The sequence below is a fragment of the Mustelus asterias genome, chromosome 3 (genome assembly GCF_964213995.1).
Source record: "Mustelus asterias chromosome 3, sMusAst1.hap1.1, whole genome shotgun sequence".
NCBI lineage: Eukaryota > Metazoa > Chordata > Chondrichthyes > Carcharhiniformes > Triakidae > Mustelus > Mustelus asterias.
Genome location: NC_135803.1, coordinates 33,787,323 through 33,802,393, shown reverse-complemented (window position 1 = coordinate 33,802,393; position 15,071 = coordinate 33,787,323). Strand labels below are relative to the sequence as shown.

At 39.0% G+C, this 15,071-nt stretch overlaps 1 protein-coding gene across 40 annotated transcripts in view; it reads right to left on the bottom strand.

Moving 5' to 3' along the window:
• Positions 1-15,071, bottom strand: part of LOC144489182 (eukaryotic translation initiation factor 4 gamma 1-like) — a 120,688-nt gene that overhangs the window by 78,303 nt on the left and 27,314 nt on the right. For 38 of the 40 annotated variants that reach the window (XM_078207054.1, XM_078207057.1, XM_078207129.1 and 35 more), the window contains 2 exons: positions 12,306-12,485; positions 10,193-10,286 (listed from right to left, as the gene is read on the bottom strand). In XM_078207054.1, the coding sequence (XP_078063180.1) occupies positions 10,193-10,286; positions 12,306-12,485 (274 nt within the window). Of the gene's footprint in view, positions 1-162; positions 543-10,192; positions 10,287-12,305; positions 12,486-15,071 lie in introns of those variants that run through there. The other 2 variants (XM_078207283.1, XM_078207294.1) reach the window with 1 other exon arrangement.

Below are 15,071 nucleotides of genomic sequence, written 5' to 3'. Positions count from 1 at the left end.
AAACAACAAATATTTCAGAAATGAACATGGGGTCCTCCTGTTTCTAAATATCAAAACTCTGTAAACCTTGTAAAATATGCGCTCAAATACAAGGATACTGTTCAAGCAAAATGTCAACCAGCGCTGTACGATATTAACGACGTTAACAATTCATTAACTTACCTTGCATAAAATGTACAGCTCAATTATTTTCCCTTCACTTAACTTTTGTTTTTAATACTGTCTAGCGGCTGTTGAAACATGGACTCAGATGATTGCAATGTTGACTCCAAAGAGCACAAGCTATATATAGATACATCAACAGCATGAACAGGCAAGAAATAAAAACAAGTTCAACAGAAGACCCATTTCAGACCAACTAATTTTGCATTAGATGTATTCATCCCTCAAATTAACTCAAGCAGATGCACTTAGATTCATTAGTTTTCTTCAACGTGGAAAGTATTTGTGTAGAGTATAAAGTCTAAATCACTTCAAAAGCCCTCATTAAAATTTAACTAGAGTCCAGCAGTGCACTAGTCACGCAAAACGACGTACAGGATAGGGGAAAAAATAGTCAGCATGCTGAGCACAATGTTAGCATGTAAAAACTAAATGCACTTCTGCTCAATAGGATTTTGCCAAATTAAAAAAGGTAGAAAACTGTCTAAGAAAACATTTCGTATTTAAAACACTGGATGAAACTTCAAGAGTCACAAGGAAAATAGTAACCAAGTTAAAGGCAATTCAGAAAGCATATGATTTTTAAAACGTGATTTTACAATTTATCAGCAAAACCTGAGATTTCAGTTATTTTACAGAACGAAGAAAAGAAAGAGGCAAGATTAACGGCCAGCTCTTTGGTGGACAGAGGTCAATTGTTGAGATTTAAAATTTTATTTTTACATTATTGTACCATGATTTACATAAACGGGTCTTTTCTAAATGGCAGGCAGTGACTGGTGGGGTACTGCAGTGCTGGGACCCCAGCTATTCACTATTATGTATATGAAATTAAATGCAATATCTCCAAATTTGCAGGTGACACAAAGCTGGAGGGAGGGTGAGCTGTGAGGAGGATGCAGAGATCCTTTAGTGTGATTTGGACAGGTTGGGCGAGTGAGCAAATGACTGGCAGATGCAGTATAATTTAGACAAATGTGAGGTTATCCACTTTGGTAGCAAAAACAGGAAAGCAGATCATTACCTGAATGGTCATAATTTGGAGAGGGGAATATGCAATGAGACCTGGATGTCCTTCATAGAATCATAGAATCCCTCCAGTGCAGAAGGAGGCCATTCGGCCCATCGAGTCTGCACCGACCACAATCCCACCCAGGCTCTACCCCCACATATTTACCCGCTAATCCCTCTAACCTACGCATTTTAGGACTCTAAGGGGCAATTTTTAACTTGGCCAATCAACCTAACCCGCACATCTTTGGACTGTGGGAGGAACCCGGAGCACCCTGAGGAAACCCACGCAGACACGAGGAGAACGTGCAAACTCCACACAGACAGTGACCCGAGCCGGGAATCGAACCCGGGACCCTGGAGCTGTGAAGCAGCAGTGCTAACCACTGCGCTACCGTGCCGCCCTATGTATGTACACCAGTTGCTGAAAGTAAGCATGCAGGTGTAGCAGGCAGTAAAAAAAGCAAATGGTAAGTTGGCCTTCACAACAAGAGGATTCTACTAGCAAAGCAGGGATGACTTGATGCAATTATATTCTAGGCCACACCTAAATTATCATTTACATTTTTAGAATAGAATAGAATCCATAGAATCCCCTACAGTGCAGACGGAGGCCATTCGGCCCATCAAGTCTGCACCAACCACAATCCCATTCAGGCCCTGTTCCCATAACCCATCATATTTACCCTGCTAATCCACTTGACACTAGGGTTAATTTAGCATGGCCAATCAACCTAACCCGCACATCTTTGGACTGTGGGAGGAAACCGGAGTACCCGGAGGAAACCCACGCAGACACGGTGAGAACGTGCAGACTCCACACAGACAGTGACCCAAGCCGGGAATTGAACCCGGGTCCCTGGCACTGAGGCAGCAGTGCTAACCACTGTGCCACCCCGTCTCCTTATCTGAGAAAAAATGTAATTACTCAGGAGGGTGTGCAGAGAAGCTTTACTAGATTGATTATAGTGTATTCGCTGGAGTTCAAAAGAATGAGGGGGATCTCAAAGAAACCTATAAAATTCCAACAGGACTAGATAGGATAGATGCAAGAAGGATATTCCTTATGGCCAGGGTGGCCAGAACTAGGGGTCACTGTCTGAGGATACAGGGTAGACTGTTTAGGACAGAGATAAGGAAAAATTATTCACCCAGAGAGTGGTCAGCCTATGGAATTCGCTACCACAGAAAGTAAAGGCCAAAACATTGAATGTTTTTAAGAGGCAGTTAGCTATATTCCCTTGAGGTGAAGGGGATCAAGCTATTGAGTTGGATCAGCCATGATCATAATGAATGGTGGAGCAGGCTCAAAGGGCCAAATGACCTCCTCCTGCTCCTATTTTCTATGTCTATGTCGGTTTACAAAAATCCTGATTTCAATCATTTTAAGAAGTCTCACAACACCAGGTTAAAGTCCAACGGGTTTATTTAGTAGCAAAAGCCACTAGCTTTCGGAGCGCTGCCTGACGAAGGGGCAGGGCTCCGAAAGCTAGTGGCTTTTGCTACCAAATAAACCTGTTGGACTTTAACCTGGTGTTGTGAAACTTCTTACTGTGTTTACCCCAGTCCAACGCCGGCATCTCCACATCATGACTTCAATCATTTTGACAGCCAAGTCTGTTCAGAGGCTTTTAGAATTCTTGCTTCATGATCGCTACTTGTGTTTAAAGTTTTGCTATTATTTCCAATTAACAATTGTTTTGCTCACAAAAGCCATCAAGAATACACCTGGAAATGAGATGAGGTTTTCCTGCTTTTACCAGTCTTAAGAGATCAATCCAAGTTGATCCTTCCTTGCAGGAATATTTTGCATCCCTGAAGAAAAAGGGAAACTCATGCACTCAAACAAATAAGTCTGCATCTCAGCACAAGATCACATTCTAACAGCAAACGGCACATTTTACTTTGGTGTATCTATTTCTACCTAGCAGAGGCTGAATGGCAACACCTCATACTTTCCCTGATCCATGATCCTACCACTGATCATCCATAGCTTCCACTTCCTCTGCAGATCTTCCCTGCACAACCTGTAATTGCATAGTACCTCAACCTTGGATCATGACCTTATTCTAAAAATCCAAACAGGAATGCCCTGATAGTCACATCGCTTCAGCTTGTTCCTGCCTCCATTGAACTGATTTCTTTCCATCATCCAGTCTCTTCCCATCAAAATCAGTGATTCTTCCAATGCCCTCCATCAAACAATTTCCTGGTTATGCAACGGCTTCAATGATGTAGCTAAGTTAGGAACAAATTTATCATAATTTACTAATCCCAGAAAGGACTCAACTGCATCTCATTCGTTGGATGTGGTGCTTCTAAAGTAGCGTCTTTTTTTAAAAAAAAGGTGCTTTAAGTAGGCCTTTACAATGAATGTGACCCAAATATTGGGCTGGTGTCTGGAAAAAGTCACATTTTTCTTTCTTTATATGCAGACCATGTGCTTGAAGACATTCCAATGTTGTTTCTAAATTATTCAAGCGCTTTTGTTCACTGGACCCTGTAATTAGAATGTCATCCTGATAACATTGTACATCAGAGACCACGTAAAATCTGATCCATTCATCTTTGGGATAGGGCTGGTGCAGACGTTATTCAAAAAGGTAATCTTTTATAACAAAATAACCCTTACAAGTAACGATGGTAAGCAATGGTTACAATTCTGTGGCCACATGCTGGTGGAAGATCAATCTTGCTGAATTTCTGCCCATCTGATAACCCAGCAAACAAATCTTCGATTAAAGGAACGGATATTGATTAGCGCACAACATTGGATTTATGGTCGTTTTAAAATCATCACAAATGCAAATTGAACCATCCGATTTCATGACAGATACGATGTGGGTAGTCCAGTCACTTATTGTAACACTAGTGTCAACAAGTCGTACTGATTCTTCTTCAACCTTTGGATGTATTGCACATGGCACCGCTCTTGCCGAGACTTTTCAGTTGATTATTCGACCTTATCTTGGGTTTAACTTACACTCTTTTCATTGAGCCAGGTATTTCACAGAATCAGATTCATAGAGTGCAGAAGAGATCCTTCGACCATCGAGTCTGCACCGACACATGAGAACCACCGAAAATACCTACCTAACTCCATTTACCAACACTTGGCCCTCAGCCCTGAATATGATGATTTGCCAAGTGCTTCAAACACACTTGTATTTATTCAAAAGATGCTGTAGCTCAGTTTAGGCATTGATCAATCGGTTGACAGCATTCCAGTTAAGCTTTATCTTCTCCAACCATAATCTCCCAAATAAAACTGGAAATTTACCACAGACCACATGGAGAGGCAATTCCATTGTGTCCACTCAACTCTACACCTGACCAAGATGTAACCTTTTTTCAGCACAATCTCTTCCATACATGTCCAATCACATCAACTGGTTTCAAAGGAAGATGCTTCAGCTTTTGTTAGTATGTAGTCTCAGGAATTTAAGTCACATCAGCACTCGTATCAACCTCCATCCCAACAGACTCTCCATTTAACTTTGGAATCACCCAGAATCTGAGAGATTCACCCTGTATGGATAACGCATTCAGTTGGAGCTTGTCATCATATTTCTGGGCATTCTCTTCTTCAGTCATAATTATTTTTTCATTTGTAAATTCTTTGCAGAATGCAGCTTGTTCTTCTTCTTGAAGGTACCCAGATTCTTCTTCTGAATGTTGTTATTCAGGGGAAGCTGGTCTAGCCCCAACACACTTTTGCAATGTGACCCATTTTGTCACTATTCTTTCAATGGCTATTCTTGCTCCAGCATTCACTCGCTGGATGGCCCATTTTGGCACATCTGTGACATGCTTAGCGCTGTTTTGACTTCTTCTGAATAAGTAGTTCCCAACTTGTTCCCAACTTCATTCCTGCATCAAATTACGAAACCTCTTTAGCAGCCAGTTCCATCAACACTGCGATTTCTACTGCTGTCTTTAAAGTCAAAGCATGTTCAATGAGCAATCTTTGGTGGATAGCCTCAGTTTTGGAGACCACAAACTAGATGATGTTGAAGCGTATCTTCTAATGACTTGTCAAACTCAATGTTGTGCCAGCCTTTATAAGGTTGCCACACACTGATCAATGCTGTCGCCTTACACTTAATTCCTTCAGTGGAACCTGAACCATTCCACAATGATCAATGGCTTTGGAGAGTAATGCTCGTCAATAATCTTTTGTCAAATCATCATAAGTTTTGGTTCTTGGCTTTGTTGGATGAACCAAGTACCGGAACAATTTAAAGGTTTTACATACTATTGTACTGAGAAAAACTGGTGCGAGCAACTCATCTGCAATTTTATTCACTTGCATAAAGCACTTGGTATAGGGACTCCATGATTCATTTTCTTCATTGAAAGGCCCCACGGATCCTAATTAACCTACCATTTCTTGTGCAGGCATGGGTGACTCAAGACTGCTCAGTAAATATTTTTCAATCGTCTTCCCAGGACTCACTTTTTTTAAACCCTGGAGACCGCTGACTTGATATATTTTCCTTTATCTGCACCTCAATCTTTAATCCTGTTGTTACTTCTCCCCTGCCTTCTAATATTGAAAGTGTGAGAACATTCAGTGATTTTGTCTAAGGACCTTTTCTCCATGTTCTCGATGAAACAAAATTCCATCCTCGTCGCCAAGTTTCTTTCTGTAAAGTCCTAAGTTAGGGGTTGTGGATTTTGCACAAAAAGATGAGGCTTGCACATGTAGATTTGAACTAACAGATTGATTCTCCGAGATATTCTCTGCATAGAGTACAGAGTAAAACTGCAGCCTCTGCAAACAATCACATCACCATCAAATCATGTGAACAGCTCTTAAAGCAACCTGCAACCCATATACATTTTAATAATTTCTATTTTATTTCCTTAATGGTTGACAAGCAGCTGCCCTGCCATTCACGCCTGCTCAGGACAGATCTTTGTTTCTTTACTTATCCCACTTTGGCTTGCTCCAGGAAGCCTTTTCCTATCTCACCTTACCTGCCCTCCACCCGATTAAAATACATTTCTCCTCCTTCCCCCCCCCACCCACTTTCAATTGCACAAAACGTATTATATTAACTTCTTTCAGGTCTGCAACTTCTCAACAAAACTGAAACATCAACTGTTTTGTCTCTTCACAAGTGCTGCCAGACCCGAGTAGTTTCAGCATTTTTGTTTATTTCAGACGTTATTTCCTTTCTCTTTTGTCCCTCAAAGGATTCACTCATATTGGGCTATTCTAACTACACAGGGGCAGCTCTCTGGCATTCACTGCTATGTGAACCTCCGTAGTGAGCGAAGTGCTTTTTGAATGAGAAGCTCACGTCTCATCCTGCTGACTTTCCCCACAGTTTTCTGCAAGCTTTCGTAGCTAGCAATCAGAAGCAACGGTCTGGATCTACATTTACCTCCAGCCCCAGGACACAGAGTCAAAGATACACCCTTGTTGCTGCCATGTGATCATGTGACTCAGCTCAGGACATCATACAAGAGACCATTTTGTCCGACAGTTCAACTGACACAGACCCATTAATGAAGGATCTCACTTAACCCACTCTTCAGAAGAAGCTATTAAGCAAGACTTACCAACATCCAAGAAACCAGCTTTATCATCAGCCACAGTCTGTACCACAAAAAGCTTCTGCGTGACTAATAAAGGGAGTAAGATCTTGTATGTCAAACTCCTACCTTTTATTTAAAGAATAAGCTGTAGAGAACTAATACCTTCCAGCTTAAGCTATTATTTTCACTAATGACACTCAGGCAATTAACCAAATTTTGCAATACATGAACTACAGCCTGTTTACTAGATAACAGTCCAGTTTTAAATAGCAAAAGCCAAAAAGAAAATTAATTGCGTTCACCTCAAACTGTTGTTCTGAAGCAATTAGGTACTGCAAGTTAGCTTAAAATCAATTGCTTTTCATTTCATAAAGACCAACAATTTTTAAAATGGGCAATTATTTCCATGACTGCCACAAGCAAATAGGTACCAGCTATATCATTGCTTTATCTTTAGAAAACAATACCTTACCAGCCAAAAGGACAACTTGCAGAGCCTTAAGATTTCCATAATTTGTAAAATGCCCTTACATTTGTTTCAAAAACATGCGCATGATCAACTGATTCAATAATCAAGGACAATTTCAAGAACATGAAACATTACGTAATTCATTACATTCAATGGTCACAATGACAACCAGTTAAAATTCTAACAGTACTAGATAGGGTAGATGCAGGAAGGGTGTTCCCAATGGTGTGGGAGTCCAGAACCAGGGGTCACAGTCTAAAGATACGGGACTGTGATGAGAAGACATTTCTTCACTCAGAGTGGTGAGCCTGTGGAATTCACTACCAGAAAAAGCAGTTGAGGCCAAAACACTGTTTTCAATAAAGAGTTAAATATAGCTTTTGGTGCTAAAGGGATCAAAGAAAAGGGAGAAAGCAAGAACAGGTTAGATAGAAACATAGAAGATAGGAACAGGAGGAGCCATTTGGCCCTTCGAGCCTGCTCAGGCATTCATTTCGATCATGGCTGATCATCCAACTCAATAGCCTAATCTTGCTTTTTCCCCATAACCTTTGATCCCATTTGCCAAGTGCTGTTGGATGATCAGCCATGATCATAACGACGGAGCAGGCTTGTAGAGCTGAATAGCCTACCTGTTCTCCAATTTTCTATACTGACCCAAAAGTAGAAGCTTTGGCTTTTGAATAATCACATCTATGGGTTTTCACCATCTTTCTCATTAACATGCATGCTTGTTTCCCCAACCAATTCAAAACAGTTACTCTTAAATTGCACAACTCAAATAACTAATTTTTGTCATTTTACTATATGCATTATGTCCCCATTCCTTTCAAGAGCTTCTAATGCAAATAAGACTTTATCCCTCAAATCAAGTGGTTTTCAATATATCATAAGCAACAATGGTTCTGTATCATTGTACAATGCAATACAGATGAACAAAACAAGTGGCATATTAAAGATTTAAAATAGCGTATTCTTGAAAATAAGTTACGAATATCCTGGTCATGGAACATGGGTGGAATGGGGGCATTTTATATACGGGAATGTTCCCTGACTGTTTATTTGCTATAGTTCAAAACTACATACATCTAAAAAATGTACAAATTCCACAATATCAGTTAAACTAGAATACAATGAAGGTCCTTATCCAAAGATTTTACTGACATTCCTTCCATTTGCATGTTTCTATTTGTCACTTACATTCTGAATTATTTCAAAAACCCCAAAGCACTTGGGCAGACTAAGGTTAAAGACAAATTCAGCCAGATCAAAATTAAGCACGCATCCTGTTTCAAAGAGTCACAATGATTTGATAACACACACTCAGTTTATTAAAGTAGTTTTCATTAACTAAAATCAGAATCAATAAAAATTATAAACGTAATTAAAAATAAAATTAAAATCAAGCAATTTAAAGTATACCATACCTAAATAATTACTATACAAGAGAAAGTAACTTTGGCTTGCCAGTCCAAACTTGAACACCCTACTTATTGCAGTATTTCCAAGCGAATGGTAAGTAAGCAGAACATAGTTAGCCAGATCAAATCATTAACAAATTCACTTATAGTATTGTAAACAGCCAAAGTCTACAAAGGGATACAATTATTAATTGCTGCAAAAGATTCTTAGCTGGTTTACAAGTACTGTACTTCAACTGAACTTCGAATTATGTGAAAGCAAAATCTGAAATAAGAGACAATGCTGCTTATTCAGGTCAAGCAGCAAATGTTGATTTTAAAAAAACAGAACTAACATTTCAAATTGACTCTTTTTCCACAGATGCTGCCAGACATAGAGTATTTCCACCATTTTCTACTTATTATATAACTCATCTCAATTTTACTTAAAACTAGAAAATGAGAAACTCTAAAGCCAGTCATGCTAACAATGCTTTAAAAAAAAAACTTAAAGAAAGTCAAGTCACTGCTAACCTATGTATTCCCTGACGCTCAAATGGCACAACATAGATAGTTGAGGCAACCCACTAATAGTATCTGAAGCAGCTGCTTGCATTGCAGGAGCCTAGAAAAATATCAAACTGGTTTGATGGATACAAAAAGCCTTGTAATTTTAACTTTATCCAGTTAAGTATTTAACTTCTGCTCAGTACATCATCCTGATAATAAGGAGGAACCCACCATGTTATGAAATTGAACACAAATCTATGCTCTGCCATTCCATGGCGCAGCACATTGGTACATCACTTTTCCTTACCCAACCTACAGAATTTTCTTTTATATAAATTTTCTATTTAATACAATTGTAGGCATTAGTCCAAATAGCAATCCTAATTTTCATGCCCTGTCTGATACATCTTTACCTATGCAAAACAGTTGCACCATTATGACAAACCACATGACACTAAATATTATCTGGTATTGAACCATGTGTTAAGCTTAGCATCTGAAATCAACTTTTTTGCACTTACTAGAAGCAAGGCAAAAAAAGGCCTAATAAACTAATTTGGACATCAAGATTACAAGTCCCCTTAATAGAGACCTGGCATGACTTATTTATTGCAAATGTACAACGTGCTGATCTCTCAGAATATATTTTCCTAACCCGGTGATGAGATCACAAAATGAACTCTAACAAAAGTACCCTCTCTCTGATATGAAGTCCTAGTAATCTAAATCCAACATTGGGTTACAATGCAGAAGTTTCAATTCAAAAACATGAAAAGAACCCACAATGATGCAGTAGAATGCAAAGGAAAGGGCCAAGGAATACCATTGGGTCAGGTGCAGAGTGGTTTCTTGTATAGGATTTCATGTTTAATGAGCAGAAAGATGACAATATCCCACTCTGAAAAATTAATTTGAGCACAGTTACATAAAATGGAATTTGGTTTTTCCTGATAAAACACAAAATGAACAACTTAGTCCCAGCACTGAATTCGCCTACATGGAGGTCATCGTACTCAGTCCCAATCTCTAATTCATAGTGTCTACAAAAACCAGTGCGCAGCGCAGGTGGACAATTAATTGAATGTTGCAATCTTACCAAAAGAGTAATCCCCAGGATTTGGGTTTGAATAAAATCCGGTTCCAGGTGGAACAGGATACTGCTGAGTTGGTTGTACAAATGAAGAACGAAACTGTGAAAGAAAAACATCAAATTTCACTTTCTTTCACATTAACACTTAGCAATAAAAGCAAGCTTATCGCAGAAAATCAACTTCGACGTCAATTGAAAACGACCACAGAAATATTTTAAGTATTGGGTTAATCTAGTTTTCAACTGAACATATTTGACTCCAGTATAAAATGACTAGTACAGTAGGAAACTATACTACACTCAGCTAATCTCAACTTTAAAATGAACAGAAGATGGGAAGAAGAAAAATAACCGAAGAGCTAGTGAGTAGTCATTTTAATACCAGTTGGCTCACTGAAAACTTGAGTAATATAAATTAATGAATCAACTGATTTTTGTATATTCTATGTAAAGAGTCAGCATGGTTGGAATAGATGCATCCCATCATTTAAAGGAACATAGTAAATATTTATTACTTAAATGTAGCCCATGGAGGATCAGGATGTCATTCTATATTTACTCAAATTAACTCAACATGAGCAACAATACAAAATCTTGCTGGTAAGGCAGAGAAAACTGTGATGAAGAACACAGCGGACTTTGGAAAGCTCAGGAGAGGCAATAGTAATGACTATAAACTTCAACATCCTTAAACGGGGGTTGAGTTAAAGTTATAGACGTACAGTATTCTGGATGGATTGCAGGCAAAGTATAAAAAGTGAAAAATTGTGTTTTATTTTATACATTGAGGGGTAATGCAAGATTCTGTTTTAAGCTGCCTTGATTTAAGTTAATAGGGCCTGAATTCGTGTTTAATATCAGGAGTTGAACTTAAGTAATTTTGCGCCAGTTTTGACACAAGGCCTCATGACCCAATCAGCACATTTTGGGAATGACCTCTCCCACTTACTGACCTCCCCTCTCACTACTGACTCTCTAGTTCAAGGATTCTGCTGCTTCCTCTTGCTGCTGATCCTCCAGCTCACTAACCTCTCCCACGCCCTCACCCTCCCTCTCACTGACCCTCCAGCTTGCAGCTTACCTCCTGCAACATGAAGCCTCTCATCTCTAGAGCACTCACTTGCAGTGAAGGCTGCAGAGAGGAAAGCAAGAGAGAAAAAGGGGTCCGCAGCAAAAGAGAAATTCAGGGAGTGGTGGAGGTCGCAAATCAGAGGATTGGCAGCGAGAAGGTCCAGGGAGCAGCAGAAGATAATAGCCAGAGACGGGAAAGGTCAGGGAGTGGGATGTGTGGCGAGCAGGAGGTTCAGTGAGCAGAGCAGGAGAGGCAGAAGTAGAAGTTAAGCAAAAAGTTAGCATACGTCTTTTTTATTATTTATTTTAAAACTTGTTCATTTACCAATATAGGAATTTAGCAATGAAAAGATATAATGTGGTAAAAAAAAAATTCCGGACAAGGTCCTAAAGAACTTAACTACAAAAATCACTGCATTCACTGGAGCAGATATGGTTAAGGAGTTAGGAGATTATAGAACAGAAGTGATCAAAGTTAAGAATTAATGAATAAAGTGATAACAACGATCATAAATTGGCAAATCACAAACAAGCTGATAAGAGTAATACAGGATTGGTATGTGCAAAGGGATACAGTTAGCAAGAATTATTTACACAATGATTCATTAGTAATAAACTGCTTAATCACAAGTGGCTTCTGAAGCCAAGCCAATCATGAAACCTGAAGAAAATTAAACACAAGGAAAATACTGAAAAATAATCAAAAACAATCACAGTAGATCACACTGCAGTTTTGGACTAACAGTGCAATTAATTTGGATTGCTCCAATTGATGGAAACTAGCATCTGCACAATGGATGAATTGGCCTTAAACTGAACTTTTACCTCCAAAAGTAACTGTCCAGGATTGGTAAATGAATTCAGTTCTTGCTTCAACATAATAAATCAAAGTTTGTTATGTTAACTGAGGGGATTCAAAGTGGTATATGCTGCAAGTTTGGATTTTCAACACTATATTAAGAGCTTGGCAGTTTAAAAAGGTTTCAGAGAATAATCAGCATCTTAAAGTCAAGTAGAAAATTAACGCCCATGTACAAAAGGTTCTTGCCTGGCCTGGAACATAGTACGGTCCTGATGACGGATATGTGGGAATCTGTTGTGTCATCATCATAATAGCCTGAGAGCCAGGTGGATAGACATGGGTAGCAGAGGCCACGGGTCGAGTTGTTGCACTACTCTGAACCCTGGAAGCACTATTCTGTTGCTGGGCTCTGTTTGGGTAGTATTGCTACAAAGAAGAGAAGGAAACCACAATATAATCACAGGCTACAAGTGCACAGTGTAGTATTCACATTAGAGCCAACATTAAAACACTCAACATTAAATCAAAAATTTTAGTTGTCTGCTTTTTATTTTGCAAGCCTATAAATCTGCCACTAGGCAAAATTAATTGAGCACAATTTACATGAAATTTGATGCCATTTTATAATAATCTCATCAGCAAGGATAAGCTAAAATGCAGGTCTGGAAACACTAAGATGTCAAAGAATACTCATTACGTCAGTTATATAAATCAGAGAAACAGAGAACAATTCTGACAAACCTTTTATGGAATCAACTGCACTTACAGCAATTAGTGCAACGGGTCATTTTTTCCCACTTTGGTTTAAATTGGTGACTGGGGTCAAAACTGCACTCGTTTAAATGTCTTTTGTGCTCAAGTTCATCTCCACATCACTGAACTTAAAAATGTAGCACAGAACATTTATATTAAAAATCTTCCAATATATTTAAGAGTGACAACCCATAACTCCAGCTCATTTTTAAATACAGCTGAAAATGTGCTTCGCCCGCGCCCCCCAACCCCTGAAAAAAAACAGTAAGCATTATTAATCAGTGTCCAGTCCACCAGCTGAGAGTAAAAGCTATCTATACATAATCATCTACTATTAATTTCTTTGCCCCTTAGAATCCCAAAATGTGTAGGTTAGAGGGATTAGCGGGTAAATATGTGGGGGTAGGGCCTGGGTGAGATTGTGGTCGGTGCAGACTCGATGGGTCGAATGGCCTCCTTCTGCACTGTAGGGTTTCTATGATTCTATGATTACTTTGGTGGGCAGTTTTAGCAAATGTTTCAAAAAGGTAATTACACCCGTGTTTTTAAAAAAAATAATTTCAAGAGTGTCCTTGAAGACACAAGCATCAGAAAATCACAATGGTGAGTAAGGGCGAGGCCAGCAGGCTCAGCTTTTAGCACATTTCATAAGTTAACACAAAAAGTTCCTGGAAACTCAATTTGCGCTAGATTTAATTTGCTTTTTGAATTCTGTGATATTTTGCACTGGTTTGGCCAATTTCAAGCAGACCGAGAGCTGAAACAACCAGAGTAACCTAGTGGAAATTCCTGTCCAAGCAATGGAGCCATGGGGCCACATGATCAAGAGATTAACGTAATATCCTTCAAAACTGCCACCTTACTAAAATGGAAATTACACAATGTGAAATTTAGAGTGCACTGAATGAAAGTCAAGCAAATCTTGATGTATTTAACAACTGCTGTCCATCTCTCTCAATTCAGAAGTTACTTCAATCAATTTGCTGAATAAAAATGACTGAATTATTCTTCACATTTATAAGCTGAGTGTTTAATGGTAGCCAATTCACTGTGATGGGTATGGGGAGTTCTCTAAGCAACCTCGAATACTTCTGAAATTATTTCATGTACATTATGCCGAGACAGTAGCTTGAATGGATGTACACTACATACAGAAACACCCGTAGTGCATATTGGATTCTACTGGTAACTTTAGATTGAAATGTGGCATATTTCTAAACGTCGACACTTGAAGCCTCAAACATTCCTTCAAAAACCCCAGGGTCAACTTATACACCAAGTATAAAATGTGAACTGCTGGTGTTGGTGGTCACCGTTTTGAAATTTTAAAAGCCCACTGGTAATTCAAACTGCACCTAATCATTGTGCCACATTTTACTAAATGACTTAATTCTAACCACAGTCAAAACATCTTTAAGTCAAATTTTGCATCAGATAGATGCTGAAGATGAGAGTTCATCGATTTCATTGTGTCACTTTGGCCAAGACATCATGGTAATGATCCCATCTGGATCAGATTTAGCACTTTCAATTTCCCTTCACAACAAATCCAGAAGATTGAACTATGGAAGTAAAAGCCCACCTTAGAATTGCAATTCGGAAGTTCTCTCTTCTGATTCTCTCCTGATTACATGGGATCTGAATATGTCCCAAACTAATAAGCTGCATTCTTTGAGTAGGCCACCAGGATGCCTATTCAACACATGATCAATCAATAACTTCACTGCATCTTCATCTATCTACTGTAATCATTGACATTCCCACAGGGAATTTGATTTTCATCATGGTTTTAAATTTGAAAATTACCACAGGCTTCAATTTTGTTCTGTCAGCCTTGCGGGCGAGTATCACCAGGGACCTTTTGTCTTATTGCCTTGTGGTTTTCACTAGAACTGATTTTGAACATTTCCTTTCCACAATTCAGTTGCTGCTCATATCAAAATTCATGGACATTTCATCCATGTTTCCAATGTGACAACAGATACTCCACTCGTGTTGGCTCTGAGAAATTGTTGTAAACTGGTAATTTTGGCAGAGATTGTTGGTTGTGTCTGAGCCATCTTGGTTTTCTGCTGCAACACTGGATATTTTTGTGTCATAAAACATCTGTTGCTCTGAAACCTTGGCTGGACTCTGTTTGATTTGGCCCACTCGTATTACATAGTACATTTCTTGTGACAATGTAATAATCAACAATTTTCAAGGACACATTCCTGATACATGCTTCTCAAAAATCAGGCCAGTGGCTGGTGCCATGAC